This window comes from Pelodiscus sinensis, chromosome 8, assembly GCF_052426305.1.
Source record: "Pelodiscus sinensis isolate ZL-2025 chromosome 8, ASM5242630v1, whole genome shotgun sequence".
Classification (NCBI taxonomy): Eukaryota; Metazoa; Chordata; order Testudines; family Trionychidae; genus Pelodiscus; species Pelodiscus sinensis.
Window position 1 is genome coordinate 28,154,099 of NC_143059.1, and position 12,710 is coordinate 28,166,808.

Genomic DNA, 12,710 nt, shown 5'->3' on the forward strand with positions numbered 1-12,710 from the left:
TCGAAGTGCCTAATTTACATCCCTCTGTTGAAAGAGGGTTGTAATTTAGCTGTACCCAGATAGTCTGAATAAACTGCCAACGCTGAGGCCAATCCATTTCATATTCTAAAGAAGTTAGTTTTGAGACAGTTACCAAACTCTGCACTGCTGTCCTGCATATCCATGTAAACTAGCTAGACTATTTTCTTTCTGAACTGAACCATTGTGTTTAATTCCAGGTATGAGAAAATGATTAGTGGAATGTACCTGGGAGAAATCGTTCGCAATATTTTGATTGACTTCACTAAAAGAGGATTCCTATTTAGAGGTCAAATTTCAGAGACACTGAAGACCAGAGGTATCTTTGAAACCAAGTTTCTTTCACAGATTGAAAGGTAAGATTGATGCAAGGTAGAATTACTCCAGTTGAAATAGTGCATTTCTAATTTAATACTGGTGCTTTAAGGAGGTCTTTGTAGCGGGATCTTCATTCAGAAGTGATGAGTATCAGCAGATCTTTATTTTTTTCTAGAATTAAGATGTGATGTATCCTCATTAATTAAATCTGAGTAACTGCTTGGCATTCAATTCTTCCTGAAGCTCAAACTGATTTGTAAACTGTATGGTCCTACTTGCAAACATTCACGTATATATATTTAATTCTGCTTGTGTAGCCTTATTCATTCACTGTCCCATCTTAAGGAAAACTAATCCAGAGGCACATATTTGCACTATCAAGGCCTACACTGAGTAGCTCTCAGATTCTTTGATGTCAAAACTAATACACATGCTAACTGTTAAATGGTGCACATGTTGTGGTCCTGGATAGACTTACATATTTGACCTGTCTCTCTTGTAGGGTAGATGTTGCTGTTTTCATTTTCATACTCCTATGAAATTAATTGCCTCAGTCCACCGAATTTTAAACTGTCTGACTAGCCATTATAGCATGTTTATATCTAATCATGTGTTTGGTTTCTTTTTGATTTTCTGAAAGTAAGATCTTCTAGCAGTTTAGGAATTCTAACATTTATAAAATGCAACATTTTCCTTTTTAGTGTCATACAGTAGTTTTACTTGTCCAACTTAATTTGCAGTTTATAATCTGGAAGGGAAAAAAAGATTCATGCCAGATTAGCAAAACTGTTTATAGAGCACAATAATGAAATGGGAAGTTCATCCATAGGAAACAAAAATTATTTTGTGCTGAAATACTTCTGTAAATACGAGAGAAAATATTTTGTTTTTATCTGCCCCAGAGGCAAAGGTGCAAGAATTCTTTAGAACAGGGGTCGGCAACCCTCAGCACGCATGCCACAAGTGGCACGCAAGTCAGTTTCCCCTGGCATGCAGGGCAGGAGCTCAGCCCAGCCCCTCTGCCCTCTGTGCAGCGGGAAGCTCGTGCTATGGCTTCAGCCTCAGCAGTGCAGCTGCAAGCTGGAGCAACAGCTCTGGCTTCCTGCTGGGGCAGCGGGCAGGAGAGGTGTGTGTGTGTGTGTGTGTGTGTGTGTGTGTGTGTGTGTGTGTGTGTGTGTGTGTGTGTGTGTGTGTGTGTGTGTGTGTGTGTGTGTGTGTGTGTGTGTGTGTGTGTGTGTGTGTGTGTGTGTGTGTGTGTGTGTGTGTGTGTGTGTGTGTGTGTGTGTGTCCCCGTCCTTAGAGCTGCCCCTGCCAGACCTGGGTGTGCATCTGCCCCTGCCAGACCTGGGTGTGCATCTCCTGGGAGCTAAGGGGGTTAACCTCCCTCTCCTGGCTACAGGCTCTGCAGAGCCAGGGCTGGGCAACCGGTCACATGTAGCGTGCTGGCACCCGGGCTTCACCGTGCTACTCCGCAAGGGCTGTGTGCAGGGGCAGGGAGCCTGTTCCCCAGTGCCCTGCTGTGCATGGCCAGGCTGGAGCCATCCCTGGGCTGCTCCGGGCTCTACCCACCCCAGCTCCGGAGCTGCAGGCAAAGGGCTGGGCAGGGCAGGGAAGAGATCCTTTCCCTTCTCCACCCCCCCCCCCCCACCTCTCCTCACCCCAGCACTGCTCCTGGAGGCTACAAGTTCTAGTGCTGCTGTCCTGCCAGTGAGTGCACTGGGGGCACAGGGATCTGGGGGCAGGAGGGGAAGTGAAGGAGGATACAGGGGCAGAATGGGAGGGTGCAGGGGTTGCACTGAGGGGCACGGAATGCAGGGGATTAAGATAGGCGGGGGGAATCATGGGGCAGAGGGAAGATGCGAGGGGGGGAATGCAGTTTTACTTTGCAGAAGCTGCACTCTCCTTTACTCCCCACTTCTTTGCTTCCCTCCCCAACTAACTATTTGGCTGCAATCTCACCCTCTCACCTTTTCTGTGTTACTCCCCCAACCTCCTCTCACCCCCAAACTCCCTCTTGTACCCACACCCTCTCCTGCCACCAAACTCCCTTCCAGACCCTGCCTTCCTCACCCTGCATAAGAACAGCCATACTGGGTCAGACCAATGGTCCATCCACCCCAGTATCCTGTCTGCCAACAGTGGCCAATACCAGATGCCCCAGAGGGTGGGAACACAACAGGTAATCCTCATGTGATCCCTCCCCTGTCACCCACCTACAGAGAAACAGAGGTTAGGGACACCATTCCTACCCATCCTGGCTAATAGCCATTGATGGACCTAACCTCCATGAATCTATCTAGCTCTTTTTTTGAACCCTGTTCAAGTCCTAGCCTTCGCCACATTCTCTGGCAAGGAGTTCCAGAGGTTGACTGTGTGCCGAGTGAAGAACTTCCTTTTGTTTTAAACTTGCTGTCTATGAATTACATTTGGTGATCCCTGGTTCTTATATTGTGGGAATAAATAAATAACTTCCTTATTCATTTTTTCCACACTGGTCATGATTTTATAGACCTCTATCATATCCCCTCTTAGTCTCCTCTTTTCTAAGCTGAAAAGTCCCAGTCTTTTTAATCTCTCTTCATAAGGGACCTGTTCCAAACCCCTAATCATTTTTGTTGCCTTTTTCTGAACCTTTTCCAATGCCAATATATCTCTTTTTTAGATGAGTGTGTACGCAGTATTCAAGATGTGGATGTGCCAGGGTTCTATATAGAGGCAATAAGATATTTTTTGTCTTGTTCTCTATCCATTTTTTAATGATTCCTAACCATTCTATGTACTTTTTTGACTACCCCTGCACAATGAGTGGATGTTTTCAGAGACCTATCCACAATGACTTCAAGATCTCTCTCTCTCTCTCTCGCATAGTTATAGCGAAATTAGTCCCCATCATATTGTATGTATAGTTGGGATTATTTTTTCCAGTGTGCATTACTTTACATTTATCAACATTAAATTTCATTTGCCATTTTGTTGCCCAATCTCTTAGTTTGTTGAGATCTTTTTGAAACTCTTCAGTCTTCTTTGGTCTTTACTATCTTGAGCAGTTTGGTATCATCTGCAAATGTTGCCACCTCACTGTTTACCCCTTTCTCCATCATTTATAAATAAGTTGAATAGGACGGGTCCCAGGATAGACCCTTGGGGAACCCCAACCATTTATTCCTACCCTTTGTTTCCTGTCTCTTAACCAGTTATCAGTCCGTGAAAGAACCTTCCCTTTTATCCCATGACAACTTACTTTACTTAAGAGCCTTTGGTGAGGGACCTTGTCAAAGGCTTTCTGGAAATCTAAGTACACTATAACTAATGGATCCCCCTTGTCCACATGTTTGTTGACCCCCTCAAAGGACTCTAGCAGATTAGTGAGGCATGATTTCCCTTTACAGAAACCATGTTGACTTTCCCCCACAAATCACTGTCCGACTTGCTGGTAGCCCTGTACTGCACATTGAACCCCTCATTTTTGTTCCCACCCCAGAGCCTAAGGGGGTCCACAAAATACATTAACTTTGGAGCCCCAGAAAAGTAAATCTGGCCTATGGGAATCCCCGAACCCCAGTCTTCTCTGTCCCTTCCCCTCACTCCATAGGGGCTGAAGTGCCAGAGGAGTGAGGTGTCTCGGGGGTTACATCAGTGAAAGTTGCGGGGGTTTGGAGGAGGTTTTTTTTGCTTCTCACTTGTGTGGTCCCCAGCTAATTTTATTGTGGGTTAGTTACCCTTGACCGAAAAAAGGTTCCCTACCTCTGCCATAAAGAAAACATTGAAACCTTTTGTGTTGGACATTGAATATTTTACTTTATTTAAAATGAAGTTTGCTAAACGAACATGAGAAAGTTAAAACGCTTAATCTGTTTAATCGATTAAATTAAACCATTCTCCCCAGCTGCCGCATTAGCAAAATGGATTGAGCATAATTATGTAGTTAACAGTGAGTTTCCATTAGCAACTGGTATTCTGTGGAATAGTTTGCATTGACCCAAATGGTTCTCATGGGGCAAATGGTGGAGAGCGCCTCACTTCCCCACCCTTCCTGGGAGAGCAGCACATCCCAGGACAGGAGGGTTAAATCTTGGCATGCCACTTCAGAAAGGTTGCTGACCCCTGCTTTAGAATGTCTTCTTGGTTCATAGGAGTATTTCCAGTGATGGTCATGTCTACACTATCATGTATGTCAGGAAAACTTGTATTGCTCGAGGTGTAAAAAAATGCCCTCCTTAGCTTAAGATAATTAAGATACAGTAGCCTAAATGGTAGCATACATAGTGCTTTGTCAGCAGGAGAACTTCTCTCATTGACATAGCTGTTGCTGCTCATGGGGTGCTGAAATTGTTGGTGGGAGTGACCCCTTGTCAGCAAAGAATAGCTTTGAAAAGATCTTAGAGTAGCACAGCTGCCTTGGTATGTCTGTGCCGCTGGATGCGTTCTAGTGTAGATGTAGTTGAGGATAGTGATAGTCAGGGCTCGACAAACCACGGCGAGACCTACTCGCCAGCCCCGTACCGTGCATGCGCCAGACCAGCACCTTGTATGCACACAGCACCGGTGAACAGGGCAAACGGAGCAACCAGCTGAAATCTACTCGCCACGGGCAAGTAGAAACAGCGGTTCGTCAATCCCTGTTGATAGTAATCAGAGATGCTCTTTCTGGGTTTGCTTTTTCATTTAATTATTTATATATTTAAAAGTAGTAGAGGTATAATTATTAAGCTATCCTGGCAATAGCTACTAATTGTTTGTTTGTTTTTTAGTGTATTATTAGTGCTAACTTAATATATTGTAAAGTAATTTAAAGGCCACTTGATTTATCAAGGAAAAGCATGGAGTAATAGAGACTTACAAACACTTTTCTCATGGAAATCTCCGTGAGAACAAAGGATGAGGGAAGAGACTAGCAAAAACTCCAGTCTGTTGAACCAATATTACTTCCAAGTAGAATGTGCTGCAGTGTTTGCCATGAGTATGTGATTACTGATTCTGGGATGCATCAGCATAAGGTAGAGAAATGAACTCAGGATTATGGGACGTTCTCTTGAGAGCTCATCTGGCTCTGAAAGCAAAAACTTGCCAGATGTGCCTGTGATGCTTTGGGATTTCACTTAGACCTGTAAGAGGTTCCGTCACCACCTGCTTTGTAACCTTGGGGACCCTCTATGTTAATGCTGAGGCCAGTAGCATGTCCACAGCACGGCAATCTCACTCTGGCTTCTACTAGCCCAGTTACTCTTTGCAGGGCGACACCAACAATTTTCCTGGCCCTGAGTCTCCCCAAAACCACCTGCCCTGCAGTGTGGTGTTCCTACTGGGTGTTCACAGAGGTAATACCAAGCTTCCAAAGAGCTAGTACACACAACAGTTTGTTAGTCCAGCTGGGTTTATACAATCCACCTTAATGCACATCACTGAGATAGCTTTTAGTATAACTGAGACTAAGTTTATTAACAAAAACATGGATTTAAATTATTTCAGGTCACAGCAAAAGAGAGAGGAATGGATTATAAACAAAACAAAAATAACACTCTAGTGTCTAAATTTAATTCTGGTAAGAAATAATGCTGCCTTATGAAGTTTCTTACTTACTCCAAATTGCCAGCATTCGAAGGCCTGTTTTAACGGGAGGATCCAGCTTTTATACTATAGACACCAAGCAATGGCTTCTTTGTTCTCTCAGATGATAGATTATTCAAATTTCGCGTGTGTCCTCCCCCCCCCCCCTCCACCCCCCGATATTGCCCCAAAGGCTTCCTGGGTGTATAGACTCTATCCCCCATTGTCATCTCTTCCACTTTCTTGTTTGGTGGCTTTGTTTACCTTACACATAGATGTATTTTTCAGTGTCCTCTTCAGTCAACTGGGTCAGACAAGTAAATACATATTCATTTTTCTAGGACAGGCTGGGATTTATGGTCTGCCTGTCAAACACGTTTTTAGGACATCTTTCCATCCTACATTTATAACTCATTGTCCTTACTCCATACATACATCATACAATGGTGTTGGGACCAGTGTGTCACCTGTTTGCATATGATTCTTTCCACAGAATCTTTTAGGTGCTGATTATGACAATAGTGTGTGGGGGCAATGAGTGTCAGGTCTGATGTGAGTCATGGTATGTTGGCATTCAGAGGCTCCTAGGGCCACAGTGTTTCTCAGAGGGGTTGTGAAAATGTATTGGGAGTTAATTGTTGTATAGATACTAAATATTGTAAAAGGCTTCATTCAGTGACCTGGTTAAAAATGTTGTTCCCCTTTCATTTCAGTGACAGGTTAGCATTGCTTCAGGTACGAGCAATCCTCCAGCAGCTGGGTTTGAATGGTACCTGCGATGACAGTATAACTGTAAAGATGGTTTGTGGAGCAGTATCAAGGAGAGCAGCTCAAGTGTGTGGAGCTGGAATGGCTGCTGTGGTAGATAAAATACGGGAGAATAGAGGCGTAGACCACCTGGAAGTAACAGTTGGTGTAGATGGGACTCTGTATAAACTACATCCACAGTAAGTAGTAGTTTTTTTGCTGTGTGTCTTTGCAACAAGTGCTACATTGTCATTGGCCTTTCTTTGAAGTGTTTCTGGTCTCTTAGACCTAGATACAGAGCAATGGCTTCTTTGTTCTCTAAAATGATGGATTATTCAAATGTTTCTTTCCCCCTTTTATTACCCCAAAGGCTTCCTTGGTGTACAGACATAAATTAATAGCAACCAAAAACAGAGCTTGAAAAAAATTTAGGTTGGAACTTTGTGTGGGGAATAAGAGACTATAAAAGAAATAATAAAGCACAATTATTTTTTGTCATCTTAGGTGAAAGAGTGAGAGGTGGATAGGGAGAGATACCTTGGGGGTGTTTTGCCCCTCTTTTATAGTTCAGTCCTCCTTTGAAATGCATTTTTTTGAGGCTTACCCCTAGATAAAGATCATTCCTATAAGTGAGGCTGGAGTAAAAGAGGTAAAGGAGGTTGAGGTAAAAGAGGTTTCGTGCAAATGCTTGTTCTTGCATTCCCCTCCTTGCCAACAAATGTTCCCTTGGTAGGTGATTGCTCATAAACTTTGATGAAACCTGGCTAGAAATGTCAGCTTTTTCTTTCTCTCCTCAGACCTCTCCAAAGGCACATTTTGTACAAAGATTATTGCTGTAGTGTGTTAGGCCGTGAATACAGGTCTGCATCTGGTCACAGTTACCTCAGAGTAGGGATGTTAAATATCAGTTAATTGAATAGTCGAGTAACCTCATGAATTCTTATCGGTTAGTCTACTAGTCTATAGTCCCTGGGAGTGGGGCCAGCAGCGGCACAGGGTGCCAGGTGGGAGCTAGTCTGAGAGGGGAGCCAGTTTGAAAACCAGCTCCTCTTGCAGACTGGCTGCCTGTCACCCTGTGCTGCTGCATCTGATAGGGGCAGTAGTGCGGGATGGCAGCAGCCCCTGTCTGGAGTGGGTTCTGAACTCCTGGACCCAGCGCGAACCAGAGCTGCCTGCCCACCCAGCTCCTAATACACTTTAAATGCAGAACAACAGCAGGGATAGGTCCTGGACCTGGTATGAACCAGAAGTGAGCTGGGCTGCTGGCCAGCCTGCTAAAAAATTTACTGGTAGGAGGGGAATGCATGTAGTCTATAACATTAACCTATAAGCTTTCACTTATTGGTTAATCTACTACACTATTACATCCCTACCTCATAGCACTGGGGGGAAGCAGGAACAATCAAGCCAAGTGGTAAAGACAATTCTTCATCAGCTGTGGGTCTTAAGGAAGCTGCTCTATAGACCTCTCAGAGGCAGCTTGTTTTAATGCTAGTGGTGGGGAAGGGCGGGAGAAGGTGCCCTGCCTCTACCAGCAGAGCTAATAGAAGTTAAGGCAAACATGGTCTCTACAGCAACTTAAGTTAGCATTTAAAAAGCTTGTCTTTTCATAACTACCATTATTATACAGTTTCCCAATCACCTGCACACTAACAGTATTCTTCATCTCTTTTTACATGCCTAGCTGATGTGCAGAATTTTGTTGAATTATGTTTCTCATGGCTGGGTCTTGCACAGATGGATGCTGGATTACACTTATATCCCTATCTGTTTTCTTTGTAGCTTTTCAAGAATCATGCATCAGACAGTAAAGGATCTCGCACCAAAATGCAATGTGACATTCCTTCTTTCAGAAGATGGTAGCGGGAAAGGGGCAGCTCTCATTACTGCTGTGGGATGTAGACTTCGTGATGCTGAGCAAAACTAAACTCCAGAACACTGGCTTTAATTCTGCCTTTTGAGCACTTTCTTATAAAGCAGCGACTCTGTAGTCTGAACTGTTAGAAGGCCAGAATTCACTGCTTTATTGAAAAATACAACTAATGACATAAAAATAGGATACAAAATAGAGTGTGTGCTGTTGATAATATCACTCATCTCTGGACCCCCAATCTGCATGTTTCTTTTCCACCTGGTTGGTACATACATTCCCCATCTCTAGATCATTAAATTCAGTTTATTATTTATGCTGCTGTCAAAATAAGTTATTGTTTGAAATAAAATTACAGCCAAATCATATACATTGAGAGCTATTGTTACTTTGTATGAAATATATTCTCTCCAGCAGATACGACGTCCATATTAATGCACCATTGAGACACTGAACATAAAATCAAGGTGTTCATGCTTATAGAAGCAGAAGTAACAATTCCCTCCTGCATTTCTGCCTAATGTTGTTTCACTTAAAATGACTATGGAAATATTACAGTGTGTCAGCACTGTGGGCAAATGTAACTCTATAGTGGGACTTAGAATATGACTTATTTGCCCCTTTGATTCATGTTTTGTTATAGTAAAAGTATATGGTTGTGTCCCACAAATCTGGTATCACTGGTATTTCCCATTGCTTCTGTGAATAGTAATGTGTTACCAAGTACAATCTGTATTGTTTCAAGAGGAAAATCTTTACTAATAAAGCCAAGTGATTGATTGGGGTAATCCAAATCTCTGGACATGGGAAATCTGTGGTTCTTTCAGATTTTGCTGTATTCTTCAGAGTCTGATTTCTCGTAAAAATTTTCTGTCCTTTTTTTTTAACTAAATAAGCCAGCACACTGCTGCTGTTTTGCCGAGTTTGCAGTTAAACAGGCTGAAATAGCATCATACAGGAGTGTAAAATTCTCCCTCTAACTTTAAAGAGTTTTTTTTGTTTGTTTTTATTTTTGGTTTTTTTGCTTGAAAGCAAGTTTTAATGTATAAACACCTTGTCAAAACACAAATACCCAGCTAAAGTGAATGAGCCTTAGGAAATACCAGGGTCTGGCTTTGGTTTTGACATTGAGGACTTAGGTGCATAAAACAAATCACAAAAATAGTGCCAGGCCCAGTTATTCCATGGAATAAAATAATAATGACAAAACATTATATACATATTGAGTATTCCTTCCTATGCTGTATTGATCCTGTTGTCATAATTATTTAGCACATCCATTTTTTAAACTATGAAGCAAGTTGAGCAAGCCTACATTAAATAGCTTTTATGTCACACTTTTTCCCTGCAAAAAAGAGAGCCCTTTGTAGTCAATTACTCTTTTTTTTTTTTTTTTTAACATACCAAAAATGAATTGAAGTCTCTGCATGGGTTTTTTTCCCCCCTCTTCTCTTTTTCTGCAGAAAATCTAGCCATGTAGGTTGCTCTCCCATCTTCCTGCATCACCCTCAAGATTTGGATTGCCCTGGATATTGATAACATTTCAGTATGCACTGTGATTGAATGTTGTAAGGTAACATGTGAGTCACAAACAGTACTTGCAGCTTTAAGTGTGTGTGTCTACCTGAAGAATTGCATGCCAAACTGGTTTTGCAAAGGTAGATAGTCTTTTTACTTTGCACACTAGTAATAGTTATATACTAGTGTTAAATAATATTTGTGAAAAATATTAAACTTCTTTTGGTGTGTTAACTGGTGTCCCGTGATTATTTCTGGAAGAGGCTCTATTGTGGTTTGGGACTTTGTGAAGCTTTGCTGTTTTATAAAGGAATAAATCCTAATAACAGTGATGCCAGTGCTTTTTATATTCATATGTACGCTGCTAGTAAGGAGGAATCCACAGGCATGACAAAGACCTGGCCTATAGAACTCAAGCAAATCTGTAGAAATACGTTTGACTAGCTGTTCAGTTCTGGGTATGACACATGCACCATCCTTGTTTGTGTACACCATCTGACATTTGCACACCCACATATTGGTAATTACACACATTTCCATATTCTGCGTATACAGTTGTATGATTAGTATGTTGAAATGCCAGTTTGTGTGTACAAATGTTGTGCTCACACAGGGGTTCCAGTTGTGCTTCTGGTTGAAACTGTAATGCATAATCTCTGCACAGGTATCAACCTGCCAAAACCCAAATATGCATCTGTATTGCAAAATAATGGACAAAATGAAGTGAGAAGCTTGCTATGTTGAATAGGGTTTTTGTTCTTTGTTAGCGTAAGTTACTTTTTCTGTCATTTTAATTTCACAAATCTCATTTACGATGGCAGCAATCTTTTGGAGATGGCCTGAGCTATAAAATTTGGATCTGAATTTTGAACACTAGAAAATGTGGGTCTGTTTGAGCATTTGGTTCAGCATAGAAACTGAATGGGCAGAAAAATTCAAATCTGGATCAAAGTTTAGATTGTGAAACCTCTTCCCCTAAATTTGGAGGTGCTTGGCTAGGTGGGTTTTTGGTTGGGATAAATAAAAATGGGATGACGCCAAGCAGAGGTGGCTTTATAATGTTGGATGTTTCCATGTTATGGAAGATAGTTCACATGTGATGATAAGCCCTACTTCTTTTCTAAGCAGAGGATAGATGTAGACAGGACTTTAATCTCTAAACTGCTTCTTATCCATGAGAGGTGTATTAAGATTGAAGCACAAGTCTTTAATGTATTTTTAAGAACATCTTAAATTCCATGTTGAACAAGCAGTAACTAAGATGTCTTACAGTGCATTATTTAAAGGTTTGTGGCTTAAAGAATAAAACTGTGGTCCTTACTTTGTAAGATGTTTAAGTTATTTAAAATGATCATATAAACCTTATTTTATTTACATATCTATGTGATACTATAATTTGCTCATACTGCTACAGTTGACGGTCCTTCAGTGTTTCTCTTACAACAGTCTCATCAGAATTTGTCTTTCATCAGAATTTGTCTTAAATCAAGCAATTTTTGTTCTTTTTAAATTAGTAGAAGGCAAAAATAAAGCGTTTCCTAATTTCTGAAACTATTTTGTGCTTTTTGTTTCTTCATGTTGTTGGAATGATGAGATTCTTCAGACAGTTTTTCCGAAATGAATACAAGTGACCTCTTCTTGATATTTAAAGTTAAACAACTTTACATGGCAAATTTCAGTAGATGGATATTTTAAATGCAGTTTAATAATTAATAATTTCTATGTATATTATCAAGGATTGTATTTATTATTGAGAGCCAGCTTCTTGTTAGCTCATAAATTGCTGTAAATAATGTAACCTGACATACACTGCACTTATTACTGTGCCTACTGAATGATGGGAAGAGTCTCCACTTTCAACTACTTGATCTGGGAAATACCATATCTTCCCAGAACAGAAATTGAGCCAGGACTTCTAAAACTGAAGAAACCATTTTCTAAATATGAACTGGAAACAGGCTAACAAAAAGCGTCACTGACTGATCCATCAGAAAATAGCTGCAACCTTCATAGCCCTACAAGTCAAGGGGGGATGGTGATGCTAGCTCTGCAATGTGCTATCTCAGCCCTTCAAGAGCAACCACAGCTTGACCCCCAGAAGTTTAGTCTATAGCCCACTCCCTCAATAAAGCAACACTTTTTGGTTTCTTATTAGTATATTGTAGAGCTGTTTAGTGGGAGGAGAACTCAAGTTAGTCACCTAAAGTGCAAACTGATTGTATGTCAAGAAGAGATGGAAGATGAACTAGCTTTCTGGAAGAATGGACACAGGCTCACCGTGTCCATCACTGATCATTTTTAAATAAGATTGGATGGCTTTTTTTTTTTTTTTTTGAAAGGTGCATCTTGATAGTGTGTCAGATGTCTTTTCTTTGTTCCATACACACAACTGCATTCAAGGATCCCAGCTAGGATTGTGTCCTGTTTTCACTACTATAAAGGCATCAGGAAAGATGTCTTCATATTTGCATTTGCACTAAGCTTAGAAGTTTTGGTTTTCCTTCTTCCCATTGCTCCAGTTGCACAAAAGAGGAGGGGGGGGGGGAATGCTAATCATAGAATAATAGATGATTAAGTTAGGAAGCGACCTGAGGAAATTATCTAGTCCAATGCCCTATTCAAAGCAGGACCTACCCCAACTAGATCATCTGTGCCAAGGCTTTGTCAGGCTGGCCTTAAAAACCTCTAAGAA

At 41.4% G+C, this 12,710-nt stretch overlaps 1 protein-coding gene across 1 annotated transcript in view; it reads left to right on the forward strand.

Moving 5' to 3' along the window:
• Window positions 1-11,150, forward strand: part of HK1 (hexokinase 1) — a 95,933-nt gene extending 84,783 nt beyond the window's left edge. The window contains exons 16-18 of the mRNA XM_006121526.4: window positions 219-374; window positions 6,597-6,830; window positions 8,413-11,150. Of these exons, the coding sequence (XP_006121588.3) occupies window positions 219-374; window positions 6,597-6,830; window positions 8,413-8,557 (535 nt within the window). The 3' untranslated portion in view covers window positions 8,558-11,150. The remainder of the gene's footprint in view (window positions 1-218; window positions 375-6,596; window positions 6,831-8,412) is intronic.
• The last annotated feature ends 1,560 nt before the right edge of the window (window positions 11,151-12,710 follow it).